The sequence below is a fragment of the Cynocephalus volans genome, chromosome 3, assembly GCF_027409185.1.
Source record: "Cynocephalus volans isolate mCynVol1 chromosome 3, mCynVol1.pri, whole genome shotgun sequence".
Classification (NCBI taxonomy): domain Eukaryota; kingdom Metazoa; phylum Chordata; class Mammalia; order Dermoptera; family Cynocephalidae; genus Cynocephalus; species Cynocephalus volans.
Genome location: NC_084462.1, coordinates 15,843,419 through 15,862,550, shown reverse-complemented (window position 1 = coordinate 15,862,550; position 19,132 = coordinate 15,843,419). Strand labels below are relative to the sequence as shown.

General features: G+C 41.8%; 1 protein-coding gene across 6 annotated transcripts in view; it reads right to left on the bottom strand.

The window, feature by feature from the left end:
• The window catches only part of SUN1 (Sad1 and UNC84 domain containing 1), a 51,489-nt gene extending 33,455 nt beyond the window's left edge, over positions 1 to 18,034 (bottom strand). The window contains exons 1-3 of one of the 6 annotated variants that reach the window (XM_063091419.1): positions 17,969 to 18,034; positions 5,814 to 5,910; positions 26 to 214 (exon numbers count right to left, since the gene is read on the bottom strand). In XM_063091419.1, coding sequence (XP_062947489.1) covers positions 26 to 214; positions 5,814 to 5,890 — 266 coding nt within the window. In that variant the 5' untranslated portion in view covers positions 5,891 to 5,910; positions 17,969 to 18,034. Of the gene's footprint in view, positions 1 to 25; positions 215 to 5,813; positions 5,911 to 17,465; positions 17,541 to 17,968 lie in introns of those variants that run through there. The other 5 variants (XM_063091420.1, XM_063091418.1, XM_063091421.1 and 2 more) reach the window with 5 other exon arrangements.
• Between the last annotated feature and the right edge of the window lie 1,098 nt (positions 18,035 to 19,132).

Genomic DNA, 19,132 nt, shown 5'->3' with positions numbered 1-19,132 from the left:
GAAGACAAAGCTTTGCAGTGCTCACCTGGCTGCTCTGTCCTTGAGGGAGGCAGTACTGCCAGGGCAGGAGTGTGCATCCACAGCCTGGCCATCTCCACTGGTGTATGCCGTCGTGACCAGGTGCAAACTACGGCGGGACATCCTTGGAGAATCAAATACGGGATCCAATTTGTGTTCAGTCTCAAAATCCAGAGCATCAGAAGAATAACTTGAACTAGAAAGAAAAAACTTATGAACATAAATAATGCTTATGGTTCCAGTTTTGAAAAAAAAACTGAACAAATAATGAAAAGAATAGGTAGCATATTGGGAATTTTAAAGAGCAACTATTATTGTGTACCAACTTTACTACAAAGCAAAAGTAAGGTGGCATATTAATCAGTCAACAACTGCTTATTACATATATTCTGACCACTCTTACTTCACACATAGATGTAAAATAATCAATTTCCCAGATGGCTATATATTTAAATCTAGTACTTACCCTAAGAAGAACTGCTTGGTAAATCCATAAGAATCCCCATCTTTGGGGAACTATGTCAACAACATAAAAAAAAATCAGAGTACATTTACTAACAGAAACTATGACTAATAAGGCAGTTAATTCGATAGTGACCAATCCATGAAATGTAATCCAATATGCCAGTATGGTAGTGAATGAATTCATATAAAAAGAAAAAGTAAGTGACAGAACCATAGGTGCTGCTTGGTGTCTAACTCAACTAAAGCTAGAGGCAAACTCAAAGCTACCTTCCATGTAACCATCAAATCAGGGTAATTAAACAAAAAGATGTACCATTTTGTGTGGCTAGCAAGATTTTCCAAGTCAAAAAATATTTATTGAGCACCTACCTTGTGCCCCTGCTGGGTGGGCAGGCATTATGCATCCTGACCCACCCAGACAGTCTGGACTACCCCAGCATAATTAACAGTGCCCTTTCACTCAACACAAATCATATGGTCACTCTGCCAGGGAGGACTCTACAGATACAGACATGAGCATTACAACAAAGGTGAGGACAAAGTACCACAAGAAAAGAGGGAGTTATGGAGTTCATCTCAGGGGAGAGGCATGTGTCAAGAACGCCACAGAGAGGAGGCAGCTGAGTGCTTCCCTGACACAAGAGGAGAAATCAAAGCAGGCAAAAGGCACAGTGGTGGCCACACTGGGGGCACAACATAACTATGGTGCAGTAGGCAGGTGGCAGAGCTAAGGAGGAGGAAGTGCGAGAGTGAGAATTAGGGCCTGACTGCAAAGAGCCTGCATGCCCTGCTGAAGAGGGGAGGAGGCTCAAGGTCTCTTGAATAGTTTATCCACAGAGATGCAGAGATGCTGGTGGAACACTCTGGGAGGAACATTCCTAAGGCAGTGGGAAAAACAGCTCACACTCAGGAGGCCAGGCTGGGCTGAGGATTTGGAAATCAACAGAAACCAGGAGTGTCTAAGTAAAGTAAATGGGTTTAAAAATATTTTTGCATTACATTTTATATTATAAAAATATTTTCAGAATTATATTCATCATAAACTTACTATATCTAAAACACTAGAAAATATGTTCAATCAAACCAATAGTAAATTAATACAAATCACTTCAAGGTGTCATATGCATTTAGTGCGTCACACAATTTAAGAAAGAGGTTCTTAGAGGCTGTGGTGGGAGCGAGAAAGATATTGCACTAACCCATGCTGACTACTTAGTAAGGACACTAAGCTAGATGCAATTTCAGTATAATCTAAAATGTGGTTAGTTTTCTTTCTTTTTTTTTTTTGTCTTTTTGTGACCGGTAAGGGGATCGCAACCCTTGGCTTGGTGTTGTCCGCACCGCGCTCAGCCAGTGAGCGCACCGGCCATTCCTATATAGGATCCGAACCCGCGGCGGGAGCGCCGCTGCGCTCCCAAGCGCCGCACTCTCCCGAGTGCGCCACAGGGCCGGCCCGAAAATGTGGTTAGTTTTCTTCTAGCAGAATATTTCATACAATTATGATTTTAGTTTAAGAAAATTATGTTCTTTCAAATCAGAATTTATCACGTAGGTATGGACCAATATAATCACCATTTTCAGTTCATCTTTGAACACCTTTGAATACTACCCCTCCCACCACCACACTTATCCTCTTAATCTAACTACTAGGTTTAAAGTCTAGATGGGATCCAATTTCCAACACAAACCTGAAAGCCTTCACGAGTATTCCAAATACTTGTTATTTTGGTTGAACAGAGCACTGGAAAGAAAGCTGTATATAAGAATGTTTGCTGCAGCACTGTTTATAGCAAAAGATTGGAAAATGTACATTAACTGGGAAATGGTTAAGTAAACTAGGATACATCCATATTATATAACACTGTGAGGCCATGAAAAAAACATAAAAGATCTACAGATAGTCACAGAAAGTCCTCCAGAATATACTGTTAAACGAAAAAAGGAAATATTCTAGTATCAGTCTATTTATGTTAAAACAAACTCTAAAATAAAACCACATATTCTTTATGTATGCGTAAAGCATGGAAAAGATCTGGAAGGTTCTCTTCACACTGATAACAATGGTTACACAAGGTGATTTCACATTGAGCTGCATGTATAGTGTTGAAGTTTTAATCAAGGTAATGTAGTTGTGTTTAACAGGGGGTAGGAGGTGGACAGGAAGAGGGATAAGAGGAAAGAAAGGGAGGGCAAAGCAGCCATTCCAGGGCTCCAAGCTCAAAGACCAGAATTTCTAGTCCTAATCCTACCAGGCAAGTTCCTCTGAGTCTCAGCTGCTCATCTGATGCATTAGGTGACCTTTCTTTCAACACTAGCACCATAGGGTTCCATCAGTACTACAGCTCAGGCACATCACAAGCTAACCACGCTCATGTACCAGGCTGCAAACCCAACCACCAACTGTAACATGGTTCCTACAGATGAATGTAGATAGGTGTGCCCAGAGCCCCAAAAGCGAGACTCCAATGTCCACTGGACACAGGAGTACTGAGCACCAAACCCAGCACTGTCCTTGGAGGCAACACAATCCCATCAAATTGTGGTAATAAAGTATTTTACTAATTTTTCTATAAACTTTGGGGGGATGGGTGGGGTACAATGTTTAAAACTGAGGTAGGTGTTCACTCCAGGATTAGAGAGAATTAAGTGTCATACAAGAATATAAAAAAAAGATGATAGAGAAAAAGACTCTAAAGAAAATTACAGATCTCATCCCTTAAGAGTATGATTTTATTTCATTAGTTATACATTGTTCTTTTTTAAGTTTCTATTATTTAGATTTACTTTTTATTAAAAGATTTTTTTTAAACTACCATAATTGAAAACCAGAAGCAAATATAGATGGTAGGCATTAATAAATTATGGGAAGTATAGTAGTCTACCAGACAAAAAGTACACAAATGAAACTTACTGCCAATGTTTAATTTAGCTGTACTATCATAAGAACAGCTCAAAGTTACTAGGAAGAAGTATGTGGGCAAAGCAAGTCACATACTAAGAGTCTGATCCAACTATTTTGTGGTTCAGAACATTGCTTACTTGTATATCTAACCCCCAACAACTGCCCCTCTGAAGCACTGAACTCAAACCTCTGACCCCTGCTCACACTTCACTCCAAATCTTTCACTACAGGAGATTCAGCTCATAGGGACACCCTAGCCCTATCATTTTTCTGCCCCAGAGGCCTGGCACTATCCTTACTGGGATTAACCTGACTGCTTCCTCTGCACAGTTTTATACTGCTGCAAGCTTGAGAGCATTATACCAGGCAGGTAGCACCCCTCCAGGCTGTGGGAGAAAGAGTTGGTGGGGGTGAGTGTTGCCAACGGGAAAGCAAGGTGGGGAGATGCTGCTGGGTCAGGATGCAGCAGTGTCTGCCCTAGAAGCCAGGAGAGGAGAAGAAGCACAGGAAGGTAGAATTTTCAGAGAAGAGTCTGGGGAAATGAGGAGCCAAAGGAGAGAAGAAAGAAGGAGAAAGGAAGGATAGAGCCCACTGCTGAGTGGGGACAGAAGCCGACTACTGACACAGTAAGAGGTGGGACCAGGCACCCAACACCCAGACCAACCCTGACACATGGCTGCATGCCCTCAGCTTGCTTTTGGTCCCTTACCCGACACACCGCCACTGCAGAGGGTCCATCTTGTCAGTTCTGCCAGCTCCCCTCCTTTGGCCTTTTGCCCCATGGCAAGCTCACTTGCTCCTAGGGCCTAGTCTCTCTGTGTTGATGACCACCAACCCTGGACCTGCTGCCCATACCTCCCCTGAGCCCTCATTGCATGCCTTCTCCTGCTGACAGGCCACACCTTCCTACCCAAGCTGCCCATGCCAGGAACACGGATGCAGCCCTGGCCACCACACCATCCATCAGCAAGGCCCCTCCACTTTCCCTGCTAAGCCTCTTTCAAATGGTTTTTATCTCCCTCCCCACTCCCTGCCCCACACTGTCTGGTCCAGGCCACCACTGGGACTTCAATCCTACAGCAGCCTTCCAAACATAGCTCCCTCGATTAAAACCCTTCATGGGTTCCCACCACCCTTAAGTAAAGTCCAAATTCCTTCATACTGGCCAGCCGCCAAAAAAAAAAAAAAAAAAAAAACACAAAACAAAAACACCCCAATAAAGTCCTAATTCCCAATGCAGTTCAAAAAACTACATCTAGCTGGCTCCTGCCCACTTTTCTTCTTTCATTTCTCACTCCAGGTGCCCACAGGTCTAACTGAAGGAAGGCTGTGAATGTCACTGAAATTAACAGTATTACTTTCACATTGCAGAGATCTAGACACACACGTTTTTTTAAAACTACATTTAAAATAGGTTATAAAAGCTAAAAATAAGTTCCCAAGAAAAATTGTTTACATGTTCCACACACAATACAGAATAAAGAGTAGTTTTTACTTGAGTTGGCCCAGTCATTTTGTTCTAAAACACTATAGGACTCTTAACAAAAACAGTGTGTGTTGCTATGGAAAATGTGACATGACCTAGAATGTGGAATAAAAACTCAATCACCAAATATGAGATTTGACTAACAATGTTTAAAAGTATTTTTCTTAAAAATACCTTCTAATTTCCTTAAGGTTTCATTACATTTTCACCATTTAGAAAATAAGCCACTGAAAAAAAATTACATGAGCATTTTCCTCACATGTCATAAACATCTGCCAGAATGTGTGAGTTTTTCTACCTGCCGATCAAATCCTAACCAATCTAGTAATATATTTTCCTTTGGCACTAACCCAAAATTTTATAAAACTTAAGTTTCATTTCAATCATCCTTTCTATTTGGTAAGCTAGAAATGTGGAAGACAGGTCACCAACATTTAAGACTCAAACTTCAAGATTCAGTACATCAGAATATTAATAAAAACAGAAAACTTAGCATCTGACAAAGGTCATGCTCTTAAAACCTTGGGCTTCATCAAAATTCTGTTTTATGATGCTTCCTATCAAAAGTAAATAATTTTCCAAGTTACTTCGGTTAACTTTAAAATATAAAGCCATTAATATAAATCACAAAACATTAGCCATAACCACAAAGATTTATTCTCGAGATCACGGCCACTGGGTGGGGTCTAAAACATCAAGTCATCCACAATAACTAACCACCAAGTCACCAGAATAAACTAATGCAAAAGGCACAGCTTTCAAAACAGCCTCACAACTTCCATGTCAATTTAGTAGTTTTGTAAAGCCATACTATAATATAAAGTTTATAGATATTTTCACTTTCAAAATGTAACATTTAGTTGGCAGTACTATAATGTTCCCCTTAAGTTCCATGGCACCCAAGAAGTGAGTCAGCATCACACAGTACAGGCACACACTCACCTGAGTGCATACGTGTAGCCAGTGTTCTCTGGCACACACTGAGGAGGGGTGTACATATGGAGCCGGGAAAAGTCCATGTTCACGATCTCAAATCATACTGCAGAAAGTGGAGAAAAAAAGTAATGCAGAGTGTTTGAAAGGGTTAGAAAATACAGAGAAGTCCTACCTGCTTTAGTCAACCTATGTTACAAACATAAGACTGACTAAATATCACTATCAAAACTTTAATGAAACAAAGCCAACAGTTGTGTTTTGTTTTGTTTTTTCAAACAAAGGAGACAAATTTCCTCATAGTTACAAGCCCAGGTACACTTCTGTTATATCTAGTACCCTAACATACCTGTAAAAAAGTAACTAGCGTAAATCCTGGACTGACTGACTTATAATTACGAAAACTGGGACATTTGCAAAGAAATACTGAAAGTAACTCAGAACCCTTTTCTTTTTTTTTTTTTTTATTTATTTTATTTATTTATTTTTTTTTTTAGAACCCTTTTCAAAATATATTTAAATACCCAAAGGTGTCAAAATGTTTGCAACCTTCTAAGTTTTTACTGTTACTAACTAAAATAAAACAAATTCTTATTCCATGGTCAAGAGGCAGTACTACTATACTTTCCTAGATAGCCAAAGTTATCACAAGCACCTAAGAATCAGAAAATAAACTGCATGGGGCCGGCCCGTGGCTCACTCGGGAGAGTGTGGTGCTCAGAACACCAAGGCCCCGGGTTCGGATCCCATATACGGATGGCCGGTTCGCTCACTGGCTGAGCGTGGTGCTCACAACACCAAGTCAAGGGTTAAGATCCCCTTACCGGTCATCTTTTAAAAAAAAAAAAAAAGAAAATAAACTGCATGATGAATAATAAAAAAAGCTTAAGGCATTGTTTAGACTTCCCCCCCAAAAGAAAACACAGATTATTTTTTAAATTAAAAAGTGTTCAGCATATTGTTTCTCAGGTTGTCTAGATTTCTTAAGGATGACTCAAACTTTCCTCTAGCTAAAAATATTCACACATACACACCCCAAATGAAAAAAAAAATCGTTAAAAAAAAAGTCCTCATAGTAGTAATGTGAATCATAATCTGTGTTGAAAAATCTAAGGAAAATAAAACTAAAAATAAAGAACATCCTGAACAAAAAAAAATATATATAAATGACTAAGTTCTACAAACTGAGCCAACAGCTTCAATTCACACCACTTTCTTTGAAATAGCCCACCCACATATTCTTTTAAAAATTAAGTACTTGTAGAAATAAAGACCACTTTTATATAACTTTTACTGCAGCTACTCATTTAAACAAATACCACAAAACTCCTGTATATTAAAAAACATTTTCAAAGTTCTTCAGTCCTTTTCAGGGACACCTAGCCCACTAATTCTACCCAGAACACACGTTCAACAAGTACAGTTCCTTCTTATTTGGCATTCTGTTAATTTAGACTTCAACGTCTTTTTGCAAATAAGATTAACTGTAATTATTTAATTTATGTAATGTTTAATACCTGTTTAATTGCCTCAATCTCCCTCTTGTCTACTTTAACCAACACCTAAATCTAGATTCAATCACACAAACACAGAAGAGGATGGCAAAGGAGCAGAGCTTGCTCTGTATGGTGTCCATCCTTTGACTACAAGTTCACACCTGTCTCCTTTAGAGCACTCTGGCTCAGTGACCTGTGTGGGCCTCACTCCCCTGTCACTGGGGAACAGAGCCACACCCCAGCAGCAATGTAACAATGGCTTCTGACTATGCTCATGTTTAGTAAGAACATACTGAACAACCGTAAAATGCTGGGCTCAGTAACAATATTAACACCCAATTATTGTTCTCATCCTTTAGGGTAGATATACTTTTTTTTTAATCTCCTGTTACTCACAAACAAAAAACAAAATTCCTAACTTCATTCCCAAAGTGATTTTTTACTTTAATATTTAATATACCTGCATTATTTGTCATTACGAAACTCCAGGTTAAAGTTCTTATAATCACTGATCACTAATTTCTACCAAGTCCTCTGCAATTGGTATTCAATACACACTTAGTGAACTGATTATTTCTTAGATTGGTTTGCACACCACTGAAGTTTGCAGAAGTGTTATACACAAATGAATGGCAGATGCCTGTAAGGCATAAAGATCATGATGCGAAGCCATTATAGCATCTAGTTAAGAGCATGGATGGAATCATAGAGATATGGACTCAAAGCCCCACTCTAACCCCACTAACTAATTGGCTGAGGCTGGCCCTGACACTCAGTAAGGCTTCTCTGTGAAGCTGGACTAGTAATACCACTACCTGTGAGGCTGGTGAGGGGACTGAGCATGAGATCCAACCTTTCTCACACAGAAATGACCAGCATTATCAGAGCCTGGTAATGAGGACATGCAAGACAGTAAATTCACAGGCTTTTTATTTTTAAAAAGTTACATTAGTATGTTCTCACATTTTTATCTACTTGAAAGAGATATACCGTTAGTTTCTAACTCATAACAAATGGTGTTTTCAAAAGCCATCAGAGGTGTGACAAAAGGAGCCCAAGCATCCATCAGCACCTAGGACCAGCTGCAACATGCTTTCAACCTGGTTCTTCAATTCAGTGAGATGCACTAGAAAGCCACGCCATGCACCTCTAAACATGTTTAATGGAGGCCTTATGCCACAACTTCTCTGAAATAAAATTCTATTGAAGAACCAAAAGCAGCTACTGGCCATCAGTCCCCATGCTCTATCACAGTCATAACAGGATCATGGCAGAGTGAGCAAGTAAAAGAACCCCACAGGCGACAACACAGACATAAACTGAGTAACACAGGGTAGATCTTTGGTAACATATCCAATGAGAGGAGCTACAAATGTAACAAAGCGCCCAAAGATCATAGCACCAAGACAGCACCAGAGTGTGGACACCTGCTAGCCTCCAGGGTGCCAGGCCCTAGGACAGGAAAGCAAGAAAAAAATCACCCATTCATGGTTCAGCAGCTGCTGCAGTGGAAACAAGAGAAGCAGAAGTACATGATTACTAACCCTTAATCTTTCTTCATGATTCTGATTTTGCTTTTATAATCACATGAATTTCAAGTTTATGTTCTCCAGTGAAACACACCTAAATATAAAACTATATACAGAATCTATCATTTTCCCTATTTCCTAAAACTTCTAAATGAGGAAACAGTGCTCCTTACCCCACCTGATCCAGCCCGTCTAATTAGACCCATGGTCCAGGAAACTGCTGTTCTGGCCTTTACTCCACAGGCCAGAAAATAACCCCGGGCCCAGAAGTGCAAGTGTCCAAGAGGAGGAGGTAGCTGCAGAGACTGTGACAACCTCAACTCAGCATTCACAAGGCAGGAGGATTAGCACCCTCTTCTCTAAGTTCACTGCAGAACTGAATTACAGGCTGAGACCTGTTAGGACTGACTTTACTACTCCTCTCCACACCCTGGGCCCTGCTCTCCTCACCCTGCTGCTCTCATTCTTTCCTCGGCTTCCTTTCTTTCCCTCCCTCCTCTTTCTCCTTTAACAGAGCATAATATGGATTCAGAACATTTTTAATGGAATATTTAGTCCTATACAAAACTGAGCATTAAATAAAATTATAGGGCAAAATAAAATGAAATAAAGTTTTAAAAAGAGGATTAAACAAAATAATGAATGTAAGGCTAGTGCTGGACAGATTACAAACACTTAAATGTCAGCTACAAGTATTCTGTGGAATAAAGTTATATAGCTTATGTTTTAAATTTTAAAGCAGATTTTGGGGGGGAAATTTTTTGGAAAGCAGATTTTTTTCTTTTGGATTAGCAATCCCTGAGATGAAAGATCCACTCATTCTGCCCTAAATAAAAGACAAAAGTAAATGGGTCAGCTTGGATGGCTTGGACTCAGAGCCAAGGGGTTAGAAGGCTGCCACAGCCCTCTCAAAAGATTATCAAAACACTTAAAAGTAAAAATGCAGTTCTGATACTAGTGCTACTGATGACTAAATTAAGTGCTTAACATTTTCAAAACACTGTTCCCAGTCTCCGTTTACACTGCTTCTAATTAAAGCCGATAATGTAACATTAGAGCCTTCCTAGCAGCATCATGCCCTGAAGGGGGGGCTGCTAGGGCCCCAAAGAGACTCCAGGGAGATCTGATTTGCATTCATAATCTGAACGGTAATGAAACAGTAAATGAAAAAATGGATTGAAAATGTTTTCAAGGGCACCAGGAAATCTTGGAAAGAATATGTAAGTCAACATTTTGCAAATAGATGTGTTACAAAGAGAGGCCCTGAATTTCATGGTAAATTCTGGGGAATGGAACTTCTACGTCTCATTTAAGTCCTTCCTCATTGTTTGAAATTTTTTTAAAGAGGAGGTATTGGTTTTATGATTTTTAAAATTAACCTAATAAATATTATTTTCTAAAGGAAACGAATTTCATCTTCATTTGTGAAGTAGTGTAGGGCAGCCAGACCCCTTGGGTTCAATTCATACTCTTCTACTAACTGAGCTGTTGGAACTTGGAGGCAAGATACGATCTCTAGCTACAAAATGGGAATAACAACAGCACCTACACATCCCTGATACTATTACTGGGAATACAGATTGGACCTAATCCTCAGAATGTTGCAGAAGGATTCAGTGCTGCCCACCTAGTCCACACAGTGAACTGTTACTATTAGCAGCAACTCTATATTGGAAGATAGTTTCTAGCCAAGATACAATGTTTCTTTACTTTTTTTGGAAATAATGAAACAACAGGAAGAGGTGTAGGCTAGATGGGTTTGTTTACATGAAGAAAATAGCTGGAGTGTTAAGGAGAATAATTACTTCTATGTGAAGATACATCATCACCTGTGTACATATCCTAAAGGGCTCTAGATCTTTTTAATAAAAACCCTACTTCCTCTGTCAGTAATAGTTATCACAATGTTTCAGCAAAAACACAAGGTCAGATTATTGAATTTATACATATCACTGTAAAAGGTCTTTCTTCTTGGAATACAGAAATATTAAATAGTTTAAATAGTCTCAGTGTATTTGCTTCAAACTTAGAGTTCACTAAATCTCCTTATAACCCATGCCAGGCCACCTACCTCCCAATGCCATCTCTTACTGGCTCCTTGCAAATGCCCTGACTTGATTCCCTACCTCCAGTCTTGCTCCCTCAAGCCAATTCTTGAGAAAACTACCTGAATGATCAATCTACAGAGGAGATCAATCTACAGAGGAGTCTGTCCATCTCACTCCCTCAGACTCCTACTGTGGCTCCCTGAGCACACAGGTCCTCCATCCAAATGCCCCCTTACTTCTCCCTGCTCATCTTCCACCAATCCATCCTTTATGATCCATCACTGACTGCAGGTAACCCTCTACTCCCCCACCCCACTTCCATGCCACTCCTCTACTCTGTCCTTGCAATTAATGTCCTTTGGTCTGGGCGCCATCCTTATTTCCTGACTCCCTTTCCCCATCTCCTTGGGTCCAGTTACATCCAAAATCTGCCTGGCTAACTTCTCACCCTTAAGATCCCACTGAGATATCACCTCCAGGCAGCTCCCATGGTCCCCAGTCCCCAGCACCACCCCAGTTAGGTGCCAATTTTAGTGCTCCCTAGCGTTTGTCACCTAACACAAATCGTAATAATTACTTATTAAGACTCTTTCTCTCCAACCAGACCTGAACTCTGAGGGCAGAAACTGTGACTTATTCACCCTCATATCTAACCCTCAGTAGTAGAACAAATGAATGCAGTGTATGTGCCTACAAAGTGGGGAGCATCCATTGTGCTCTGCACCTCACTTGCTTTGCCACTAAGCTGAAAATACATATGAGTTCTCCACCACTCTCTGCTCCTTGTATAACTACACCTCAGGAAAAACCATGCCCAATTTATGAAAAGAATTTATGGAAAGCAATAAGGGACATGTGTACTTGGGCCTTCTTTATTCTTTCTCCTAGTAGATTCCTCTAACCAGAATGGGTGTGTTAGCTCTGTTTCCTTTGCAACTGTAACTGGGAATGATAATTAGGAACAGCAACAACAGGATCCTATTTGTACTGTAAATACAAACAGTTCATCCACAACATTTGTAGATCACCCCTGCAATGCTCTGTTCTCCCAAATATGTACCAGGTTAAAGGTGAGTACTTTCCAATACTGAAGAGGCTGTAGCATAAATAGCAAGTAAAGAAATCATAAATTGATCTGTTTAATAATATTAAAAATCAAAACAAAGAAAATGTAATGACTAAGAACAAAGCAACCAAGGGCTGCTTTGTTTTCAAACTATACATGACCCCAGGCAGGCCTCTCCCTGGGAACCAGGGAACCACTGATGTGGACGTGATCACTTCCACACTACCTGTCTGTGACCTGCAGTTTAATTCTGCACAAATGTCAAAAAGCATCTGTCACACGAATCTTATCTTCGAAACTAAAACTTGCAACATATGGCTATTCACCGTGTGCCCCTATGAGACCAAATGAAAACCAAAGCACCAACCTAACACACATGCTCAGTTACAGATACATTTCAAACTGCAAAACCAACTAATGAATTATACAAGTTATTTAATGAAGTTGAGCCAATTATAGTATATAATTATAATAAATAGTATATTATAAGCAGCAACATCATGTTCTGTATTTTTCATCTGTCATCTCCTAGTTTATTTTATCCCAGTGGAAGTAAACTTTCAAATGCAGGTCTAGTCTTCTCTATCTGAAAATTAAGTGGGGTAAATAGTCGAAATATGTTCCAAACTTAGGAAGCAAGAGGAAGAAAACAAGAGCATGTTTTCAGTTGACTAAATGATATTGCAACTCTCCACGGGCAACAAGGAGCACACCAGGCCCCCAGGCACTCACAGCAGCAAGTGGGGGCCCAGCTCACTGTCTTGCCACCTGACTATCTTGCTCTCAGTCAGACTCATGAACCCAGATGTACCTTATATGTACTGCAGTGCCCTGTACTCTTGCCTCACCTTGAAACATTTAAGTAAGGGCAAGAGTCGAAGCTGAAGGATGGTTTTATCTTGTGTCACTTCTCCTAAAAACACTACGTGGCTTTTACAGTAAGGAAATTTAAATTGGCTTTATTTTCAGAATATGGAAACACTATGAAGTGGACTATTTAGGAAACCATTTGATCGTGAAAAATTCAGGACTAGGAAACAATGGTTATGAACTGACAACAGACTCCATTAAATACCAGCATTCTTTGAAAATAGGACACTCTGGAATTTCCAGTTAAAAATGATGTGTTGAATACAGATGTTAGTTAGCTTCTACTCTCGTCCAGGCACCCCTTTGGAAAGGTTTTTTTTTTTTTTAAGATATATATAAGAACAAAAAGAAAGGGAGAAAAGACAATAGCAAGAAACTTTTGGAAGCTAAATAGATGGATGAAAACTGATTTAGGCCAGAAAAAGCTGAATCATAACTATACAATGGGGAACACTAAAAAACAATCCAATTTCATCATAAAACCCCAAAAGACTCAAAAATTAATGGCACCTGTTTACATTTGGAAGTGAGGGTGTAGGATGGCAGCAAAACACAGTAGGAACCGAATACTGAAAGTCTGTTTAAGAAGCAGTTAGACAAAACCACATGATCCAATGAACCAATTGGTGCTTTAAAAAAAAAAAAAAAAGCACTTGACAAACTCCAACACCCTTTCATGATAAAAACTCTCAACAAACTAGCAATAAAAGGGAACTTCCTCAACACAACAAAGGGTGTCTAGGAAAAACCCACAACTAACATCACACTCAAAAGTGAAAGACTGAAAGCTTTCCACTAAGATCAGGAACAAGAAAAGGATGCTCACTTTCACCACTGCAATTCAACACTGTACTGGAATTTCTAGCCAGAGCAATTAGTTAAGGGGGAAAAAAGGAATGCAAATTGGAAAGAAAGAAGTAAAACTATCTTTATCCTCAAATGACATGATCTCCTATATAGAAAATCCTAAGGAATTCACACAAAAAAACTATTAGAGCTCATAAATTCAGTAAAGTTGCAGGATACAAGATCGAACACACATCAGTTGTATACACTACCAGTGAACAATCTAAAAGAGAAATTAAGAAAACAATTCCTTTTATAATAGAATCTGAAAGAATAAAAAACTCTGGAATAAATTTAAGCAAGGAAGTGCAAACTTGTACACTAAAAACCACATAACATTTTTGAAAGAAATTTTAAAAGATTCTACGTAAATGGAAAGACACTCCATGTTCATGGGTGAGAAGAAAATGGCAATACTTCCCAAATGACCTACAGATTTAATATGATCTCTGTCAAAATCCCAACGGTCTTTTCTACAGATATGGAAAAGCCAATCCTTAAATTCTTATGTTACTGCAACAGGTCCCAAATAGCAAAAAACAATATTGAGAAAAAAGAACAAAGCTGGAGAACTCATTCGTCCCAATTTCAAAACTTACTACAAAACAGTGTGCGGCTGGCCAGTAGCTCAGTTGGTTAGAGTATGGTGTTGATAACACTAAGGTTAAGGGTTCAGATCCCCATACCAGTCAGCCATCAAACAAAAAAACAAAAAACAACAGTGTGGTACTAGCATAAGGATAGACATAGAGACCAACAAAACAGAATTAAAAGTGCAGAAATAAACCCTGACATAGATGGCTGACTGATTTTGACAAGGGTGCCAAGACCACTCAACAGGGGAAAAATAGTCTCTTCAACAAGTGGTGCTAGAACAACTGAATTTCCACATGCAAGTTAGACCCCTACCTCACATCATATACAAAAGTGAACTTAAAATGGATCAAAGACCTAAATATAAGAGCTAAAACTACAAAACTCTTAAAGAAAACATAGGGATAAATCTTCATGACCTTGGATGTGGCAAAGGATTCTTAGGGATGACACCAAAAGCATGTACAACAAAATAAAAATAAATAAATTGGACTTTATTAATTTGTACATAAAAGCACACTACCAAGAGAGTGAATAGAAAACCCAAAGGCTGGAAGAAAGTATTTGCAAATCATATATCTGATAAGTCTAGTATCCATAATATATAAAGAACTTTTACAACTCAACAAAAAGACAACCCAATTTAAAAATGGGAAACGACTTGAATATTTCCCCAAACATATACAAATGACCAACAAGGATATGAAAAGATGTTCAACATTACTAGTCATCAGGGAACTACAAATCAAAAAATGAGATATCACTTCACACCCAGTAGGATGGCCATTAAAAAAAAAAAAGGGAAATAACAAATGTTGGCCAAGACGTGAAGAAAGTGGAACCCTCATACACTGTTGGTGGGAATGAAAATTGGTGCACCTACTGTGAAAAACAGTTTGGCAGTTCCTCAAAAAGTTAAACAGAATTACCATATGACCCAGCAATTCCACTCCTAGGTATATACACAATGAATTGAAAACAGGTGCTCAAATAAAAACCTGTACACAAATGTTCATAGCAGTACTATTGACAACAGCCATCAGGTAGAAACAACCCAATGTCTATCAACAGATGAACGGATAAATAAAACGTGGTCTATCTAGGCTGAATGGTTAGCTCAGTCAGTTAGAGCATGGTGCTTATTATAATACCAAGGTCAAGGGTTCAGATTCCTGTTCCAGCCAGGTGCCAAACAAACAAATAAATAAAGATATCAGGAATCAAATAAACCAAACAAAAACCGTGGTCTATCTATAAAATGGAAAATTATTTAGCCATAAAAAAAGAATGAAATACCAATACATGCTACAACATGGATGAACCTTGAAGATATTATTTTAAGTGAAAGAAGCCAGACACAAAAGATTACATTTGTATGATCCCATTTATATGAAATATCCGGAATAGGCTGATCCATAGAGAGAGAGAAAGCACATTAGCAGTTTCCAGGGGCTGTGGGGAAGGAAAAGTGAGGAGTGACTGCCTAATGGGTAGGGGGTTTTCCATTTAGGGTTATGATAAAGTTCTGGAACTAGATGATGGTAATGGTTACACAACACTGAATCTACTTAATGCCACTGAACTGTACAGTTTAAATGGTAAATTTTATGTTATGTGTATTTTACCACAATAAAAAAAAATAGAATTTAGCCACCATGCATCGATCCTTTCAATACCCACCCCAAAAAAGAATAGAGGATAAACCAAGGGTTCACCTAGGGCCCAGGAAAAAAGGCACAGTGGAGTCCCAGGATGCCAACCTGGGAAGGGGGATAAGACAGCCTTTCTGTACTGACAACCCACACTCTTTCACTCCACTTCTCAAATGGGGCAGGACATTGGAAAGTCCTCTGGGAATCTAAAAACCCATTAGGACCAAAAGATAATGACACTGAAGTTTCCTCAAGGAACCTAACCAGTCATATCACCAACACATGTGTGCAGAACTTCCAATGGACTCTGCAATGTCTCATGCTTAGATGCCATGTTCAACCGCAGGTCACCAACACTTCAGGAAAGCCACAGGACAAAACAAGCAAAACGTGAGGCCATGGAAGGAGAATGAGAAGATACTGCATTTATGAAATAAGAATATGTTGCTAAACATTAGAAGGGGAAGAAAGAGCTCTGATAAATTTAAAATATGATGGCCAAATTAAAATGCTAAATAGACGAGATGGAAGAAAAGACTGAGGAAATCTCCTGGGAAGTAGAAGCTGGCAGGTTAGCTTAGTTGGCTAGAGTGCAACCTTAAAACCCCAAGGTCAGGGGTTAGGCTCCCTGGACTAGCCAGCTGCCAAAAAAAAAAGAAAGAAAGAAAGAAAGAAAGAAAGAAAAAGAAAGTAGAACAAAAAGATAAAGATGGAAAATGGGAGAGATAAAAACAAAAAACTTAGCCAGCGCAAGAGGTCCAATGCCCAAATACTAGTATTCCCAAAACTAGTATTTCCAAAATACTAGAAATACTAGTATTTCCAAAACCCGCAGAAAAGAGAAGAGTAAATAAAGAGGAGAAAATTGTTAAAGAAACAGTTTGAGAAAATTCCCACAACTAGTGAGTTTCCAGACTTCAGCAAACTGTGAGATATCCAACAAAACAGACCAAAACACATGAAGTTTCTGCACACTGAAGACTCAAGGAATAAAAACAGATCGCACACAAAAGGATTCTATACAAAGGATTAAGAATTGGAGCAGCAAAGCACTTCAATAGCGATACTGAAAGCATAGAAGACAGAAAAATGAGCAGTTTTCAATCTGCCATGACACAGCCAGGCACACCAACAATCGTGAGGGGAGCATGAAGTCGCCTTCAGACGTGCAAGAGCTCACACCGTACTTCCCATGCGCCCTGGGAGCAGCAGTAAGTAGTAACAGCAACAGAACTAGTAATAAGGACATCATTTGTCCAGTACTCCTTTCGTGCCAGTCCCTGTCCTGGGCACTTCCCACGCTCAGACCACACACCTCCGGGGTCGGTAAGGACGAGCAGCACCGAGTCCGGGGGTCAATATATACAGTTTCTCCGCCCCCTCACAGTACCTGAAGGTGCTGAGCTTACAAAACACTAGTGAACAGAGTTAGGGGGCTTCGAATTTTAAATGGCAGAAGTCCAAGTGGGCGTTCCTGGGCCCCTGACCCGTAAAAAACGCAGGGCCTGGACGCCTCTTCCCATGCTATCCACGGACCCCCGCCATTCTGCGGGCACCCACCTTGGACTCCTGGATAGCCCAGCACCCCAAAAGCAACACTTCTCTCTGCTCTTCCCTGACCCCGTCAATTAGCCCCAGCCGGTGAGACGCAGCGCCCGCGCTCTCCACACACTGACGGAGCAGCTGGGGGCACCCGCCCCAGGGTCCCTCGGGAAGACCGGGTTGCGGGACGTCGGCACCTGCGCGCGAGCCAGGGGCCTCAGAGGCCTGGAGGAAGGGGGGTTTGGGGTCAGAGGGCTGGAGGCTCGGGGGCTGGGAGATGACGCGGCCCTAGAGCCGCGAGTGCGCCGCGGCCTGGCCGGGAGGAGGGGGCGCCGGGCAGGCGGGGGCAGCAGCCGTTGGCGGCCCAGGAGGGCCCGCGGCCCGCAGCCAGCCGTGAGGGACACTTCCGCCCCAACCGCGACCCTGGTGTCCCCGGCCCCCGGTCCCTCCCCGGAGCCCCCGGCCAGGGGCCGGCCCCTCCCCGGACCCCCCCGCCGGGCCACGGCCCGCTCACAGCTCACCTGCCTCGCGCTGCCGCCGCCCCAGGCTTCGCCCGAGCCGCTCAGGCCCGAGAGGACACTCTTCCCGCGCCAGCCAATCGCATGGCGCTCCCGGGACCGGGGGCGGGAGCAATGAGGACGTCTACCAATCCTGAGAGCGCCACCTGAGGCTTCCCGACCAATGATGAGGCAGCTACCGACCGCGGGTGGAGAGGCGCGACGGGCGCCTGGGCGGTGGGGGGAGGGGGAAGGGAGAAGGAGGGGCCTGGATCGCGTCACGGGGGAGGGGCGGAGAGGGTTGGGCCCGCAGCTCCGGGAGGGGTAGCGCCTCGGGCAGGGGTCCACATTCCGGGGAAGGGCCGCTTCTAGGGCTGGCCCCTGCCGGGTCCTGGACTCCGCGCACCGTCGGCGCTTCTCAGGCAGTGCCATGCTCGCGCCCTCCCGGCCTCCGCGGCGCCCCACCCCGCCCCGCCCCTCAGACCGCGACAGCCAGACCACCGGTCAGGTCCCAGCCAGTGGGTCCTTGCCCGCGCCCCTGTTGGCCCTCTCCCCGGAGCCTGGCTCTCAGGAGACAGCCCCCACCCCAATTCCTCTGCAGTCTTCAGAGGTCCGCCGCGTGTCCCCCCTTTAAGGCACCGCGCCCCCTTGGTTTGCGCTTCTCGGTGTGCTGGCCTCTCCCTCTCGGCGTGGGCAGGCACACAGTAGGCCTGGTACTTCCTGAACGAACCAGGCTGCGAGGTTCCTCCCGTGGGCCCCTGTCCACGGCTTCTCTACTGCCCCAGGTACCCCTTTGTGGGATGTGTTGGGAGAAACTTCAATGTATCTTCTGCTCAGGGTTCCTGCTGATTGAAACGCTAGATCTTCTCCCCTGTGGAATCTGCAGGTTCCCTTTTTCTCGTGCTAGGGACTGCACCACCTATTGCAAATATTGCCTTGTTTTGCATTTTTTAGCTGAAGTATAATTTACATACAGTAGTATTCACCTTTTTAATGTGTTCGATTCGATGTATTTTGACAAATGTATACAGTTACGTAACTGCCACCATCATCAGAAAAATATAGAACATTTCCTTCACCCCCAAAAGTTCCCTCCGGCGCCTTTGCGGACACGCTCCTCTCCCCACGTCCACTGACGAATTTGTTTTCTGTCCTATGGTTTTACCTTTTCCGGAATTTCACATAAAT